Below are 18,685 nucleotides of genomic sequence, written 5' to 3'. Positions count from 1 at the left end.
AAGATGCCAAACACTTCCACCTCTTTTGCCTTGGGCAGATCTGTTTGAATGGCTTTCCCTCTTTGCTATCAGCTGTTATTTTTCTACAAACTGTACCAAGCCAGCTTTTAAGTTATCACCAGCCCAGACTGCAGCTCTCCTTAATAAATAAAAGAGACTTAGAGTCTCACAATACTTCCCAGCTCTTCTGGAAGGCACAAAGAGCAGTATCTGCCTATCAACACTGATGTACGACTTCCCATAACAGAGTGTGGCATTTTTTTCTGGTTTGAAGTCACTCATATTGCTTGTTCCATTTGATTTGTCCAGCAAGATCAATATCATAGTCTTTAGACCATCTTCCCTCTAATTTCTCTGCCATTAAACCAGGCCATCTTTCCTTTTAAGAGATATTCTAATGCTTTTACATCCTGATAGTCGTTCCCAGTCAGAGCAGCTGAAGATCCTTGGCTGGATATGTACTAGTTAGAAGCACATTACATTCTTCACGAAGTTCATAACCTGCATACCAAATCAGCCCAGCAAATATCTCCATGCTGAGTTCGCTTCCAAACTGTCATCAGGAAGTCAAGTCACCTATGCATATTAGTCTCAGAAAAGCACTTGTCCTAAAGCAACCCAATCGCTTCATTGTAATCATATAGGTTATGACTATGAGGACATTATTTCATATTTTCTATTTCCCTTTCACCAAGGCCTCTTAACCTCTTCCTAGTCAAATCATCTGAAGTAGCCTTGAGAGAGGAGGGAGTGGGAATAGAAATAATTTTTAAAAATCCAAACAGGTGTTAACATTAAGAATAAGTCTCTAAGTCATGGAAATAGAATGCAAGTTATCCTTTTTCCACTAGGCCTGCAGTTGGTCTCCAATACACTTCAGAATTGCAGCCATTTTTACCTTTCATGTCAAAGGAAGAAATAAACACCAGTTTTCACAAGCAAACAGAAGCCTTAAGTAGCAATCCTGCTGCAGCTGGGCAGCATACAAGATTATCATGGTTCAGGAAACCAATAGAACCAACGCATGAATTCTGCACCTAATAGGAAAGCCTAAATCAAGTGACCTAACACCTTAATTCCTCTTACCTCACCTTCATCCATTGGAAGAAGTGCACAAAAATGAATAGTTAATACACTAGAAAAAAATAATGAGCCTTTTTTTGTCCTCTTCTCAGCATTTTCAGACCTCAGTTGAAAAATGCTTTGGAAAGAATGGATTTCTGGACATTTTGTACATAATTGTCAGCTGGACCTGTTCATCTTGTACAGCTTTTCCTAATCATAATGATTCTATGACTCTATATCCATTCTAGAAATGGCCAGACAGATACTAGACACCTATTGCTCACAGTGCTGTACCAACACTTCACAAACAAATCTTTCCTTTACCACATCTATCAAGCAGCTCCCAGCATCTCGAGAAACTACTGAAGCCCAAAGCACAGCCAAAGATAGCTTCCTACAGGCCAAGGGTTGATCACACCAGCACATGGCCAACTGCCAGAAGTAGGGCAGGTTACCAAGGCATGCATGTGAACACATTTCCAAGTGATAACGTAAGTGCAACTTATCATTACCTCCCAGTAATGCTGCTCAGCAGTACCTGTTTGCCTGCTCCTCCACATTTGAGTGAATCCAAGAGCTGAAATCTTGCTAAAAAAACAGTGAATTTCTGCTCCTACCTGAGGAGAAAAAGTAAGCGTGTGGGATGCCTGCCTCCCTGGATATGTGAAATCACGTTGCAATACAGTTATTTGAAGAAATAAATATTATATAGGGCTATAATTAAGCCAGCTATTTGTTCCTCAGATTAAATGTCACAGCTACTGTTCTCCCTCAACTGGCAGTGAGATGCTTGAGCTCGACCAAAGGTGCCTTAAGTTGCAGTAAAGGAGGTTTCAAGTTAGATATTAAGGAAAAATTCATCCTGGAAAAAGCAGTCAGGCCTTGGAACAGGCTGCCCAAGGAAGTGGTGGTGTCATCATCCCTGCAGGTGTTCAAGAACCATGGAGATGTGGCACTTGAGGATGTGGTCAGTGGGCATGGTGAGGATGGGTTGGGGTTGGACTTGATGATCTCAGATGCCTTTTCCAACCTTAATGATTTAACAAAACCAGAATCAAAGCTACCCAACTGAAATCCAGCTGTTTCTTTGTCTAGCACTTACTGTCCCCACTTCTTTGCTTTAATTCTGTAAGTCAGATAAAATGAACCCAATCTGGAACCTTTTCTAGAACTGTGCAAATACTTGTAAAGAAAATAAAGAAAGTCTATTTGGCTCACATGGAGTTACCTTAAGCTGTGCAAATTCCTAAGTAAAACTGTGCAGTTCAGGCTAAAAATGTCACTGGAGTAGCACTTGAGTAAATTTCCACTTAAAGAGAGACATTTGGACAGTAAACAGCCAAAGCTCCTCCAGAAGCCTGAGGACTGGCAAGACATTTTCAGCTGACTAAATCAAGTATGGTTCGGCCAAAGCCTCCAAGTTGCTTTTTGGTTTGAGTGGAGCTAAATGCGATTCTCTTCTGGTTTGGCCAACAAGCAGAAAAATCTATTTTCAACCCATTATTACTCACATAAGGAAACATTTGGTTATGATTTAATGACATGTCAGGTTGCATTCTCAGCAGTTTCATCATTATTCGCCAATAACTGAGCTTATAAAAAAAATGGCCATTTGAATTATAGCACAAATTCCTGCTTCACTGCCCTCCTCCTTTCGGGCTGCATATCTTGCAGCACCCAACGTGGCACCTAAATGGTGAGAACTGGCAGCATTCCACCAAAATCACCAATATACAAAGTCACACATGCTGCAGTACTGCCCTATGCCCAAGATGTTATCAGATTAATAATATCTCTCAGAGAAGCCATAAAATGGGTCAAACTATGGAGACGCAAGAGAAACAAAAAGCATCTTTAAGCTGGGCAAGAAAGGAAGTCATTTGAGAAAGAAATTATCCCCTGCAGTAAGAAAAAAATGCCCAGTAGAGGTAATGAGCTAGCCAACCTTTTCCTGTCCCAGTGCAGAACAATAGTGACACTGCCTGTTCTCATCCACTGCAAATAAATCATTGGCAAAGCAGCTCCAGGCACAGGGCTTTCAGAAAGCAGAATTTACAAGCGAGGAATGGAGCTGCAACCAGCAGGCCAGCTCACCAGCAGTTTGGCACTAGGACGGTTAGGAAGTACAGAGCAAAATCAGTCCAGGATGAGGATTATTTCTGAGCGACAAACGCACTGTGCTCTAGAAAGAACATCCTCTCTAGTGGTTCATCTCCAGGGGAGTTAGGGAAAAAGCATTTCCTACAGGACAGCGCAGCGGAATCCACCCCTTCCTCCCTGAACACACTTGTAGGCACTGAGATTTGTCACTGTTCTTGTCAACAGCTCTCCTTCAAGACTCAAACTCCCAGTGAAGGGTTTGGATTTCACAAATCTCTTCAATAACACAGCATGCACAGTAGTTGTGACTCTAACTCCAACAATAGTACATTAAACATCACTACTTTGAACCAAGCAGCACTTAATGATGACAGCTTTGAAGTTTGGGGGAAAGGTCCTTGTTTCCAGAACTCAAAGTCCAGTTAAGCTGTTCAACAGCTGCCTTGTTTGATATCCAACGTAACCTCAAGCTACTAAGTTTTGAAAGGCTACCTGGTATTTTGAATTGTCCTCCTCATATGGATTTTTGCAGTAAGGTTATATGAGAATAAACAACTTTATAGCAACATGGGACACAAGCCATTGCGTTTTCAGTTGCAGAGAGGCTTCTTCCCCAGCTTTAGCTGTTCAAACAGCTCTAACAAATCAGTTGAATGCACTGCAATTAAGCCCTTCACCGACCAGCACACCAAATCAAACCAAATTCCAAACCAACCAAAGGAAATAGTTCTTCATTTACTCAGTACAGACTACAAAGCAGCCCCCCAGTTTCATGTGTTTTTTTTCTTTTCAATTCTGGAAAGCAGAAATTATATTCATCTCCTGGCAAGAAGAGTATTGCCTGGAGGTGGTACTGCCTGAGGAGTTCCACTCTGCTCAGGCAGCATTTGTTCAATAACGCATCAGCTGGCATTTCTCACAGAGGGCACCAGCAGTTCACTGGCAATGACTGCAATACCCTTAGAATTACAGGTTCTACATCACATCCCAGGAAACAAAAACGTTGGGCATTCACATCTGCACTTGTCACATGATAAGGGTAGTAATTGGGATTGATAAGACATGTTCGCAATCAAAGCCACTTTTCCATACAGTGCCTGCTGGAAAAGGGGGGCTAACTTTGACTTTGAAATTTGGCAAGACAAAACCAACAGCTCTTATATTGGCTTCTTCCCCATCTAGACATGCAAAGCTTCTACTCTACCTCTTCTGGACTCTGGATCACAGTGAATTCAACTGGTTCCTAGAGAAAGCAGACGTTCTTCCCAGCAGTACATGTACCTGCTGCAATCATTGCTTGCTGAAAGAATATCACTGTCTCCACAAGCTCCTACTAAAAGCAGAGCTTCCTCATGTCAACTGATCAATTAAACATGATGGATGGGGCACTGGGCAGCCTGACTTAGTGCTGGATTTGTTGGCAACCCTGGGCATGGGAGACTTGAAACCAGGCAATCTTTGAGGTGCCTCCCAACTTCAATTCATTCTACAATTTTACGATATACAAATACATAGCAACCTTCACTTCTCTGCAGGTGAGCACCACTTGCTAGTGGGGCATGCAGCCCTGTGTCGCTCTCAGCTACACAGCATTTTAATGAAGGAATCCCAAGGTTTCCATGTGCTCACGTACCCTGGGTAAGGCTGTGGTGAGAACAGGTAATTCTGCAAATAAATAAAATCTCTGAAGTCTACTGTGAATCAGAAGTCAGTTCTCCTGGACCTCACTGGAGCATTCAAACCTTGAGATCTTCAGTTCCAACAGCTTATTCTGTCCTGTGAATGTGGCCAGGCTCAGATAGTACTTCTGACCTTGCTAGTGGTTTAACAGACCTGAAGCTGCCAGGAGAGCATCAATTGCAGCAGAAGCAGAATAGCTACTTTACCCTAGGTTTTCCCCACCTCTCTTCTCCCTGAGGTTTGAATGAAAGGAAAGAACACACCCTCATTCCAACAAGAGGAGAAATGGAAGCAAGTTTTTGTGTCTGTGAAGTATACTGCTCTGCAGAACTCACTGAAAATCCCCAAAAGCATTTTGTCTTCAGGAATATTTCAACCTTGTACTTCTGCAATGCATCTGAGGAGAAAAAGTACTACCAAAGCTCTATCTCTGAGTCGCTCCTCCTCATTAATATAATCTTATTATGATACCTAAACTCCTTTCATTTGCTAGGAGGAAAAAGTTAAGGTGCACAGAAAACAGCAGAGCTAATTTAAATCTGTACTCTTTGTTAAATTTAAGTGCAATATAAAACAGTAAAAAGCTATCTTAGATTCTTCCCACTCACACAGGAAAAAAAACCATCAAATTCCTTTTACTTCAGAGTTTGCAGTGTTGTTTTGCAATCTGACTTCAAGAAGAACTTAAGGTCTAAAAATACCATTCTCAATCCATTGCACAATAGCTACAGCAGCAATACAGTGCAATAATTATATAATTACAGTTAATAATTCATCACTGCTTTCCCACCACTTTCTTCTCCCTCTTTAGAGTAACAAAAAGAAGAAACAAGGAAGTTTTGCACAAGACACCTTCAGGCTGTAAGCTTGTTTTTCAGATCATGTCTTGTCATGGAAGCTAGCATTACTTGGATATATTCAAACTTTTGACTCACCTTCTACAGAAATACTGATCCGACCCTTTTCAGCTTCATGTATATCACAGCATTTGTATCATGACTTCTACAAGTGCTTTGTTATTAAGTCAGTGCTCTATACAGCTTTGCACAAAGCCATATCACGTGCCATAGTAGGAACTCCCACCTCTGTACTCCCTAAAGTTGCATGCACATTCCCTATCATATCTGTGACATGCAACACAGAAACAAACTGCTCAGAATCTCTCCGTGTTGAATCACAGAATGACCATTTTTGCTATGTGAACTCATCTCCTCAGTTGAGCAAACTATTCTGAGCATCCCAGGGATAAGAGCAGAGGCTGACAGTAGTACACGTGGCACAGACATTATCCAATTGACTTGCTCTACAGGACAGACACCTCTGACATGCACGAGTCCTCTTTTGTAAGTGATTAAAAAATTAAAAACAACACAACTATCTCCAAGGCAGAATAGTCTACATTTCTTCCAGCTGTAAGCAGAAACACTGCTAGGAGAAGAAAAGCTATCGTGACAGCTGTCCTACAAACCAGCTATGAATTTTGCTATGTGCTCGCAGGCATATATACAACATAGGTTAACCCCATTCCCAGATAAATGACTTGGATATCTCATGACAACTTGACTGGAGATTACATATGAATACAGAAACAGATTGAAGTTAGATTGTTTCAGTTAGCTCAGTGACTCAGACTTGGGCATTTCTCCATGAAGGGACAGTTTGGCTCACCCTACACGCTTGACTATGGGACAATGATTTGAAAACCAAGCAACCCAGCTTCAGTCAAGTGGAAACTGGGGTGAAGTCATCCTGGCTTCTAAATTCTAAGTGACAAAGCCCTTACTGCCTTATGGGGCTGCTCCAATGTTTAGCAGTGTTGACAGTGTCTGAATTAATTGCCAGCAAACAATCAGTGTCTGAATAGTGTCTGAATTTCTGAATTCAATTTCTAGTTGCAAGGTTTTGATGTTTGCAAAGGGCTTAAGAAGTCTTTCAGTACAAGGTCACAGGCTTTGGCAGTCAAAGTAGTCCATGATCAAGTTCATTTGTCCTTTTTTCAAGAGCTCCTAATTAACATCCGTAGTAATTAGAATAACCGGGCTCTGAATTTTTTCAGCATTGTTTGTTAACCCTAGATTTAGACAGCATCCAGCAATTTAATGCCTTGTGGAGACCGTGGTCATCTCTGCCCAAATTGCTGCTTGCAATTCGTTTGCAAATGAGCCCAATGCTCAGAGAGCCCACCAGGTCAGGACAGATGGTCAGAGAAGGCCTCATCACCTCAACTTAAAGAGCGTATTCTCAACTGCTATTCCTCTCTGCAGTAGGAGTAGTTGCAAGTTTTGAGCAACCTGCATGTTCTGATAATCAACAACCCAGGTACTTACATGATACAGAGCCAGGACTGCTGATACTGCACCCCCGTGACTGTCGCTGTGACCCCTTGAATTGTATCTGATAAGAGGTGAACTAGGGGAGAAGGAAAGAAGCATTACAAGCTTGTTCATATTAGCATGCAACTACAAATTACATTTCCTTTCAAACTGAAGCTAAATGCTAATACCAAGCATATTTAGCTGCATACTGGATGGATGCAAGGATTGGGGACGACAATAGGAAGAAGTGGAAACATTTGAATTGATGCCTTTGAATTCTGCCTTAAACTATTTGCAGCTTGAAGAGGCAGCTGTTTTCTCCCTCTAACATCATTCTACCGCAATATTAAGTTATTAGAATAGCATTATTCAACACACACAGGACTAAAGGAGACTTCATCTTCCAACTCCCATGCCCTCTCTCCTCTCTTTGCAAGTATTGTTCTCTCAGATCGTTTGATGGCACCGCTTAGTTTTGTTTTTTTTATTGGCAGAAAGCCTAAAATCAAGATATAAATGCAAAGCACTAAGACAGGCAGCAAGAAGTAACCAAAGCATGAACATGCTTACTACATGCTCAGAACTTGACATATCTGTTAAATAAATTCACTCAGGCTGTGACAGTTACATTTGAGGTGCGATGTACATGTTTGTATATTCATTCCTGTTGGCTCTGAAACGTCATGGATGCCTACAGAGAAACAACGCTTAGTTAAGCTTCTTTACATCCTGGGCTAAAAGGCAGTGTTTTAGGCTGTGCTATGACATTCACTGGTAGATAAGGTGACACAAGCCAGCGTTTCTAAGTCTACCCCACTTTTGAGTTTCTAGAGTAAACCAGTGAGCCTCTTGCCCCTTCTAGTGAGCTAGGGTCAATGTGAAGGCTCAGCCTTCCCCCCAAAAAACTGTTCATTCAACTCAGAATTCCTCAGCCTGTGTGAATTCAGTTGGAGAATCACAAGGCAAAAGGAGCCACTTCTGACACTAGAAAGCATCTCCCTGCAGAAGAACATCTGACACTTTTCTAAGGACAATCACTCCTAATGTGATTGTCCAACTGACAGGAAATTCCAGTGCTGGAGACCTCTCCCTCAGGAGAGCATTAGTGCATCTGAACGGAACAGTGACAAAATTCCACTTAAACAAAACTTTGGAGATGAGGCCCTTCAGCCTAGCTGACCAAAATAACCCCCAGCACTGCATGCAACATGCACATTTGGGAAGCATGCATTAGTGAGTGGTCAACACACCACCAATGGAAAGGATGACTAATAAGTGTTATCTGGAAACTAATCAAGTATGGATTACCATTCCCTTCTCGCGGGGTCCCTGAATCTGTGAATAAAGTGCTCATGATTTTTTCAAAGTTACAGCTTGGCTCCGTGTTCTCGGGGTCTTCAGCAAAATGTTTCAGCATCTCTCGAAGGACATCATCCAAAGAGGTGGCTGTTTCATCAAGGATGATGCTGGCTCTGGCCAAGAACCCATCCAGGTCTCTGTGGGCTCTGACTTCTTCCTCAAAATTCTTTAATTTCAGGTACTGTATTGAGAAGACATCACAGCATTAGATAGGTGTACCAATACAAGACAAAGGAGTAAAGTTCTGTAGTTTGCAAGACAACAGCTTTTTCTGATATTACTATCAACAAACCAATGGTTTTAGAATCACTTTTTTTCAGATCACATTGCAAAAGTAGTTTTTTTATATTGTTAATGCATTAAAAGGCAATTTTGAGGCTTATGCTAATTGAGTCTCCATGGGTGATTGCCTGGTCACAGCTTCCACCCTGATGTTGAATGCAGTGATGAATAAATAAACCAATTTCATTTCCTAAGATAAAAGATAGCCTGCTTATGGTACCATCTTAAGCCTTCTTCTGGTTTAAACAATTCAACATGTTTGCAATGACACGGGCAAAGCTGTCAGGAAGAAATCAAGTCCCAGCTCAGCAGAGTGAAGAACTACTAGCGTGCATCTCTAGGCATCCTATGTCAGCTCTTCCTAAAGAGCCATCTCTCCAAGTCTTCCTAATTCAGGAGCTTGGAGAGGGAGATACGGAAATCTCATGCAGCCCAGTGTCTTTTTATTCTTCCTACATTCTTAGTGTTGTCCCAAGGAAATTTTCTTCCTCTCCACATAACATTTAGATTTGAATCAGTGTGTGAGAGGAGGAAAACCAGATGGCAAGAAAAGGCCAGTACTGCCTCAACTCTGCTGGTTCTGTCTGTTGTCCCAGTCAGACTCGTAGACCTTGAAATGGAAGAAACAACCACGCTGTATTACAGAAGCTCAATTCCTTTCTTCATTTGTCAGGTATGACATTTGTTAATTGAATTATCAAACTGCAGATTTTGTTGTTCCCATTTCACAGTTCTTAGAAATCCATGCACGCAGTTAGCACTCTCAGTAGTGAATCAAGGACTGACAGTCCTGTCCTACCCTTCAACAGCTTGAGATAAAACAAGGAAATAGGACTTGCATTTCATTATATGGATCTTCCATCCCACAGGAAGCTAGACAAGACGTTATGAGTCGGCAGACCGGATTTTAAAGATGCATTTGATTCTACAACTCCCCTTAACCTCAGTAAGGCATACACTCCAAATTGCGTTAATAAAACTAAAACCATGCTGCCTGCACAACAAAGACCTTGGCTCATTGCCCCCGCTGTTATAGGGACCACTATACTGCTTGAGTCCCTTCCTCTCACATATACCCACTCCACCTTTTCCATTTATAGGCTAGACACTAAGAAAAATGCTAATATCTCACTAATTACTGTAATTATCGCAGCAACTATCAAGTTGTCAGTACACATCCATTGCAATTAACACTGTTTTACTTTGCATCAATCATTTCTTACACAGCCTTGGAGGACTGAGACTGAGGATTCTCTGAAGGATTTCATTGCCACCCCCGAGGCTTTACTGCCATCTGCTCTTAGGAGAGGAGACAGTGACACAGCTATGTCACCATCCCACCTAAGGTGGGAGGTGGTAGAACTGCAAGTGGCCAATCCATCTTAGGCTATCACTGCATGAAAGCAGGTTAAATACCTATCACCACCTGTAATATCTGTGCTCATGAGTTCACCAGGTGACAAGAACTTCTCTCAAAGGCGTCCTGTTCTGGCTTGTTTGGCACACAGAGTCCAACCTAGGATGGATGTTCAAACAGTGGAAAGATTAAACAGTCTACAGAGGATTTAGAGGAGGTTCTAGGTGGATTTTGTGAAACAACTTTTCCTAAAGAGCAATCAGGCACTGGCACAGGGAGGTGGTGGAGTCACTGTCCCTGGAGGTGTCCAAGAACCATGGGGATGGGGGCACTTGGAGCCACAGTCAGTGATCACAGTGGGGATGGGTTGGGGCTGGACTTGGTGGTCTCAGAGGTCTCTTCCAGCCTTCTGGATTTTATGATTTAACAAAAACAGAAGAATATGGAGCAAAGGAAGTATAAAAAAGTTAAGGACAATTGGAATGCTGCAGCATCAAGATGGTCTCAAGAAAGCAAAAGTTTTCATGTCATCAATTTCTCACATGCTTGAGAGAAGTCATCAGCAACAGAACCATGAAAGCAAGAAGTTGGCTGATAGATAACAGAAATGAATCAGAGGCATTCAGCAGATGGCTATTATCTGCCCACATCACGTCAATCAATGCCGATCCTCCACTGATCTGCACAGGACAGCAGCATTTGCTTGTTGTGTTAGGACACCAATGTCAGCAGCTTGGATGCAAGTCATGAGGACTTGACTCAAATGCAAGACCTTGCACCTGGGTTGAGGCAATCATCACTACGAGCTTGGGGATGAAAAGATTGAGCACAGCCCTGCCAAAAAAGAACTGGGGGTACTGGTGGATAGGAGAGGGGCATGAGTCAGCCCTGAAAGCCCAGGCTTTTAGCAGGGTCTGTGGTGATAGAACAAGGGGAAATGATTCAAGCTTAAAGAAGGTAGATGTAAGTTGGATATAAGGAAAGTTTTTACAATGAGGGTGGTGAGGCATTGGAACAGGTTGCCCAGAGATGTGGTTGATGCCATGTCCCTGGAGACTTTCAAGGTAAGGCTGGATCAGGCCCTGGGCAGCCTGATCTAGCTGTACCATCCCTGTTCACTGCAGGAGAGATGGACAAGATGAACTTCAGAGGTCTCTTCCAACTTTAAGGATTCTTTGATTCTATAACTCCAGCTTTGCAACAATCTTCTAGCAATACCTTCTGTAAGTAATTTCCATACCTCAGCCCTGCTTTATTCCCCAGCTCCTGTTCTATTATATGAAATAAGCACAATAACTACCCCTATTACCACTCCTATAACACTGAGTAAGATACGCACACAGAACACTGCAAGGCAGCAAGCCACCATGAGAGGATATAAATACATTGCTCACCAGCTGAGACAAACCAAGAGCAAATTAGTTGAATTGCTGGTACAGCAACACCTCAGAGATAGCTCAAACAGAACCTGTTTCAGGCAGGACACCCACTGTTTTGAAGAGAAATTAATGACTACTCCTTCACAAATATTTTTAGCCAGATCGTCAAGTCACACCAGGATACTGCATGCTGGAAACTTCCTAGCAAGAAACTCAAGACAGCTACTCAATAGTCATTTTAATAGTATGCGTATCCCTAATTGCAAAGCTGTACAGTGCATCATAGCAAGAAGAGAGGCTGTCATTTCAGGAATAAGAATGCACTGGAAACAGCCTCCCCTAAACATCACACAAGCAGGACCCTTGGCCAACATCCATTAGACCAAGCAGCACACAATCCATGCAAAACAAAGCTTTCAACACTCATCAAGACGACCCAAAATCAACGTCATCTGCTGGCCTGCTGCTCCATAGACAAAGTCCACTTACAGAGGCTGCAAAAACCTCAGGAGAAGGTGTTCCCCAAAACCACATTGTCCTGAGCACAGTTCCACCCCTGCTGCTGCCAGATACTCACAGATGTTTCCTCAGAAGCATACTGAGATGGTGATTAAGTAGTTCAGACTGTGAGCAGATTCCCTACACGCCCATCAAGGGACATACCAAACTTGTCCAAGACATGCATTGCCTTTCCAGCACTCCTCAAGGGAGGCAAGAGCCATGGACTATCATCAGAGGACAGGGACAGTCCTGAAGAGAAGTGTCTCTCTGCACATAAAACATCTGACTGAACTCTTTTTCTTCTAGTGATGCTTTCTCCTGTGACCCAAGACCCAAATTCCTCTACATTTGAAGCACAGCAATTTTACTTGTCCACCATGGCATTTTTTCCCCTCTAGCCTTGCTAAAGCATGCTATCCCCTCTGGTATTTGTTGCTCTATAGCACACTAAAACGCTCATGCATGAACTACAGGCCAGAATTGCAAGAACCCTACAGCTCTGAAGAAAAATGCTGGAAGACAAGATATTTTGAGCTTCCAACTATTTCTTATCAGAAGCAGATCCTGCATTTGGACTTAGAATTTTCACCTTAAGTGATCAAGCTCTTAGGTTACTTTCAGTCAAGTGCAACCAGCTCAAAGCAGCTTAGGCAGTCGTATTAGATAAGACAAATTAAACAAGTCTGTAATATTAAACTGGCCAACATCAACGATGTTACAAGTTTACACAGCCAGCCACTCCAGCCCAGGTGGGACAAGAGATGACAGCCCAAAGCACCACAGGTCATACTTCAGCCCCAAAGATCAAGACTGCAAGTGAAATTAAATATCAGTTCATTTCCTCTCTGCATACTTTGTACTTTCATAGTTGGAGGTCTGCAGTAACACAGCCTATGGGAGGTTTCTCATGTTTCTGCCTTATCATTATCAAGTTACTGTCTCAAGAGTAAACTAAGCACTGTTTCCCAATTGTCCTCCTAAACAGAGTGTTTCCATGCATTTCACTCCTGCTGAACCTCATGGATGCAGATCTGATTAGCAGGAATAAACAGGAAATCAAGTCACAGCAGTGTCTACGGGGTGTTTGTGCTTTCAGCTGGAAAGGAACTAAGCAGCCCGGGTCTCTGTGGTGTATGCTTGGATCCCTTCGCAGGCAGCTGCAGAAGAGAAAGTGATGAATTAACATGTCAAGGAATTGTCTGGGACAAAACACAGTGAAACAATTACAGAGAAATCGTTTGGAGAACAAGCAGCATGTTGGCTTTGTATTCTTAAATGAAGACTGAGGAATTTAGGGAAGAAGGTATTAATATATCCTGCTCTGGCCAATAAAAACCATCTCCCCACTCCCACAGCGTGCTTCAAAATCCTTTTCTCTGCTTCTCGATGAAGTCTATCACCCGGAATCCCTACTTACCTTCCTCGATGTGTGTAGTAACACGCAGCCAGCACTTTCATTTTCAGCTGGAAAAGAAAAAAGTTAAACAGTGTTACTCTCACAGGCATCTGACAGGCAGCACAAGGCTCAGGACAAGGTGAAGTATCACTCCTGGCAGAGGACTATATGTAGAGAAAAAGCAGAGATTCAATTTTCACAACATTTCCCATTTAGGAAATACAAACCAAGTACAGAAGCAGCCTTTTGCCAGTCCGATCAGCCACAATTTGAGTCCTGTAGTTTTCTGTTTTGTTTTTCATATTCCCTATCTATTTTTACCCTTTACTACCCACCCCCTTTCCCCGCTGCTTCCCCCTCAAATCTAATTCTTAATACTTTAGGTAATCATTTAATCCCATGCATCGCTGCTTGATAGATTGAGGCTAAGATTGCATGAGTCACTCTCGTTTGGAAACCATTCTTGTCCTCGTTAAAAAGTCAACAATAACACCCAGGCACTTCCAAGGGAGCAGGCTGTGAGAGATCACACGCAGTGACTTGAGGATGAGCACATTAGTGTCCCATCAACTCACCACTCTGCCTCCATAAATCAAAGCGTAAAGCAACAGAGCTCTTGAGAAAGAAAACTGCTGTTTAGAGACTATTAGCTGTCACTCATTATGAAGTCGAGCTGCAGGGACAGAGGTGTCCAAGAGTTCCTGGTTCGAAAGATAGTGTTAATGTCATCTTAGGGTGTCTACGAAGCAGATTTTGTGATATAAACTAAAAAAAACAAATGAAATCCCATTGTTTTTGCCATGCCCCCCCCCCCTTTGCTGCCTGCAGCATTACAAACACTGCAGGTACTGTTCACCCTTCTCCCTCAAAATCTTCACCTTCCAACTCTTCCAAAGAAACCACAAGATTGTGCAGCTACTGAAATTATGAACAGTTCTTGTCCAAATAAGCACAATGACATGGAAAAAAACTACTCAAGACCAAAAAGCCTTTCCAAGCTGTGGAAAAGTACAGAGATGTAATAGAGAGTTGCAGACATTCATGGGACATTTGTTTCTTCCACATACCTGATTTTCCAGGTCTCAGCCTCTCAGAACTGCTTCAATCCCACTCCACAGGATGATCCCACTACAAGCTCAGCCCTGCTGCCCTCTGTACTCAGCCCTCTGTACTTGAGTGCTGTGTTCTGTTTTGGGTCCTACACTAGGAAGGATCTGGAGCACAGCTCTTATGGGAGCAGCTGAGGGAACTGAGATGGGTCAGCCTGGAGAAGAGGAGGTTCAGGGGAGACCTTATGATGTCCCACAACTGCCTGAAATGAGACTACAGTGGGATGGGAGTTGGTCTCTGCTTCCAAGTAACAGTTACAGAAACAGACATGATGTATTTACCTTGCACCAAAAGGTGACATACACACTTAAATGGTTAAAACACTGGGAATCAAACTAGAGACAGAGTTGACTCCACAGTAGAGGAAAATAGGGAGAGGACTACATTCATCTTTAAATAAAATGGTTCAGAGGCTTTGGTTACATCACTCAACTTCTTCTAAAGTTCACTTGGACACTCTACACATGATTAAGAGCATCACTTAAGTCTGCTGGCACAGCTGTTCCAATTATTACTGCTTTTGACACATTCTTTGGAAAGCACAAGCTGTTTTATCTTGAAAATGCTATTTATTATTAAGAAGTAAGCACGCAACTAAACCAGAAACATCAAGCATTTTCCCCAGGCTTTTCCATTTGTAGTTCTCCAGCGCTCACTTACTCAATTTACAGCCTAATTACACATGCAGAAGTATGCTGGAAGATTTGGAAGCCATAAATATTCATTGAAGAGAAAACATGTTTCAGTTTTTCAGCTTTTGCATAAAATGAATCTAGAGAAAAAAAACGCAGTCTTGAACAATAGCAAGCACGTGCTAAAAGCTGGTATCTGTGGTCTGTCCTTCACACCACGCCTTCACTTGCATGCAAATGCAACAGAAATTTATGTTGTCCTTTTATCATGCAGCATCTCTTGGCTCCTCTTATCAGTTTCCAGTGCATATCAACCCATTCTGCTGACAGCTCTCTCAAGTACTCATCGGGAACGAGCTCCGATTGCTGCTTTATCAACACAAGCAAAAACATCTAATTACTTCTGTTGAACCAGAATCATTCAAAATTCTCAAAAAAAAAAAAAAAAAAAAAAGCTGTTCTGGGCATAGAGGTGATGTTTTGGGAGCCTCATTCATCATTTCACCAAAGTAATGCAGTGTTCAAACTCAGTCCAGGAAGAGGAGACTGATGGATGTCACCGTCCCAGTTCTGGGCTATCATCTGGAAGACCCACTGGCATGCTATAGCATTGCTGAAGGACAACTGCAAACTAACAGCAATATAGAATCGTGATAGGACAAGAGGTAACGGCCCTAAGTTGCACCAGAGGAGGTTCAGGTTGGATATGGGAAAAATTCCTTCAAACAGCAGTGAGGCACTGGAATGGGCCGCCCAGGAAGGTGGTCACCATCCCTGGAGGTATTCCACAACAACAAGTGGCACTTGGGGATATGGCTTAGAGGGCATGATGGGGATGGGTTGGGCTTGGTGATCTTCGAGGTGTTTTTGAACCTTAATGATTCTGTGAAGAATGGGGAAAAATACACACATTTCCCAAGAGTGTTTGTGTCTGGCTTAATGAACATCTAGCTTCATGTCACCTACCACAGACAGAAGAACCTGATAGGCAAACCAGGATAAAATCATGCAGGAGATTGCCTACGACATGTCTATTAAGCAATAATTATGCTCAAGCCTAAGACCAGCGTGCATCTGCCTGATACCTTTTTTCCCTCAGCCTCCTGACACTATATTACTGCTTCCCCCTCCAATCTTGGAGGAGCCATAAAGATACAACACCCTCAACCTTTGCACTCACACACTTCACTCGGGGCAGAAAGGGCATGGATTCACTCCCTATCTACAGGGAGGCAGGTTCCACCTACCTATCAACCATCAACTACACCTTGCTACCAGGAAAAATTTCACACCTGAGTGTCAAGATTAAGCATACTTAAGCAGAGAGATTAGGGTCACATAGCATTCCCATTCCTATTTTCATGGTTCTGCATGCTGGACAAAGCAGGCTGCACCAGTTTATATTAGGCAAGCAAGTTATGGGCATTTTATCATTTTTGTCCTCTCACACAGTTAGAGCAGAGCTGCCAGGCCTGCTGACCTTAGCTGTTAGGCTGTGCTCCAGGTTCCGCTCAGGATAACCAAAAAGTCAGCAACACTTCTCTGGCATCCCCTGGGATCACACCAAGGCAACACACACAGCCCAGATTTCTAGGAGGCACGCATCCGTGTGTGCAGCATTACCAAATGCACTGCAAGCAGCTCTCTGGGAGTGAACGTCAACATTAGCAATGGTGATGAATTGCCAACATTAGACTTGCTCTCGTGCCCTTGTGTGAGCACACTTAGACCCCTGGAGGGACAAACATGGCATGCCTCCATTATTCCTATCCTTCCACTTGCAGAATCTGGATGGGTCCTGGATGTGAGCAAAACTTCATACATGGAAGCAAGAAACGCAGCAGGAAATCTATTCCCTGTAACTTGAAGCAGTTCCACTGGCTGCCTTAATATAAAATTACTGATAGTGACACAGACAAATGAAGTCTAATCGCAGTTTTTTAGCCTCTTCAACATAATGAGACCTATGAAAAGGCAGCCCTGAAAACAAACCCACAGAAGTCTTACGCCAAAGTTTAAGGCTATTCACATTCCATCTTAGACATGGTAGATGCCCCTCCTTCAAGATGCCCAAGGTCAGGCAGGGCAGGGCTCTGAGCACTTGATGGAGCTGTAGGTGTCCCTGTTCATTGCAGGGGAGTTGGACTAGATGACCTTTAAGGGTCCCTTCCAACTCAAACAGTTCTCTGAGACTCTACGATCTCCTTTCCATTCCTTTCTTGCAATGGTCCCCAGTGCCGCCCTTAACACCTGAAGAGTCCTAAAGCCATTGGATCAAAGCAGCTCTGCAGGAGATATTTGCAGTATCTTTTCTTTTGGAAGGTAGGAAAGCAAATCAGATGAGGAATGTTTTGGCTGTAGAGGTGTCAGCAGAGGTTATTTTGGATCTACGTGAGCTCCCCAGCATATCTGGGTGAGCAGGCTAATAAATGACAGCAGAACACTATATTAGCATTTTCACAGTCCTAAAAAAAAGAAAATGCAAGGATCTGATGTAAGTGGAAGCACTTGAGCATGGATTGTTCTGTTTTATAAACGAAAAATCTCATCTAGGTATCGGTGATTTCTCCCAGGCCCAAAGCAAATCTAAGCTTCCACTACTTGCGTAAGGCAGATTTGCAAGCAGCAAAAACACTCTTGCTTTTACAATTTCTTGCCTTTAAAACAAAATTAAATCCCATCAACACATGTCAGGAGAAGAGCTCGTTAGCAGTAGCAGAGGTACCACTTGCTCTTTGCTGTCAGCAAGGTATTGCACAAGCAGGATCTCAAGGGGATTCTTCACTGTTCTACAATTACTGTGCTGAGTCTGGCCTCATTCCCATCAGACTTGATGGATTTGGGCTGGATAGGAAGCTTTGATAGCTGTGTCACAACCACCCCACATTCCTAAGAGAGGGCAGTGGGCTAAGGAGCAAAAGAAAGCCAAATATAAGCTGAGTTCATCCCTCCAGCTGACAACCAGGTTAAAGGCAGGTGGCAATAAGAAACAGGCTGCCAGTCTGGTTCAGAGAGGGTGGGGAGGAAATCCTCACCTGAATACTGCTCAGCACAGGCACTGAAACAACTGACCTTTGAACTTCTCTCCTGCCACTGCAGAAGGATTGGAAAAAGGCAGCACAGAGGTACAGACAGGACAACAGAGTTGAGTACTGTGCCACTCATCACACCTCCTAACTCATAGAATCATGGAATGGGTTGAAAAGGACCACAGTGATCATCTGATTTCTACCCCCTGCTCTGTGCAGGGTCACCAACCAGCAGACCAGGCTGCCCAGAGCCGCATCCAGACTGGCCTTGAATGCCTCCAGGGATGGGGCATCCACAACCCCCTCGGGCATCGTGCACTCCAACATTCACACATCACAAAAGTAAATTTTCAACAACCAAAAAAAAAAGAAACAATAGTTTTCATGATTAAATTCGCCGGGGGCCCCCCCCCCCCCCCCCAAGCTCATTCCTATGCCAACTGGCAGGATAAAGCACTCCAAATTTTGGAGAAGCTGTCC

At 43.1% G+C, this 18,685-nt stretch overlaps 1 protein-coding gene across 4 annotated transcripts in view; it reads right to left on the bottom strand.

The window, feature by feature from the left end:
- The window catches only part of SLC4A11 (solute carrier family 4 member 11), a 95,145-nt gene that overhangs the window by 42,761 nt on the left and 33,699 nt on the right, over positions 1-18,685 (bottom strand). For all 4 annotated transcript variants that reach the window (XM_042812661.1, XM_042812663.1, XM_042812659.1 and 1 more), the window contains 3 exons: positions 13,456-13,502; positions 8,469-8,700; positions 7,173-7,254 (listed from right to left, as the gene is read on the bottom strand). In XM_042812661.1, coding sequence (XP_042668595.1) covers positions 7,173-7,254; positions 8,469-8,700; positions 13,456-13,502 — 361 coding nt within the window. The remainder of the gene's footprint in view (positions 1-7,172; positions 7,255-8,468; positions 8,701-13,455; positions 13,503-18,685) is intronic.

The sequence above is a fragment of the Centrocercus urophasianus genome, unplaced genomic scaffold, assembly GCF_019232065.1.
Source record: "Centrocercus urophasianus isolate 14NV4802_14NV808 unplaced genomic scaffold, USGS_Curo_1.0 seq_13, whole genome shotgun sequence".
In the NCBI taxonomy this organism is placed as follows: domain Eukaryota; kingdom Metazoa; phylum Chordata; class Aves; order Galliformes; family Phasianidae; genus Centrocercus; species Centrocercus urophasianus.
Note: the sequence above shows the minus strand (reverse complement) of the source record. Positions and strands in the feature narration are given on the sequence as shown.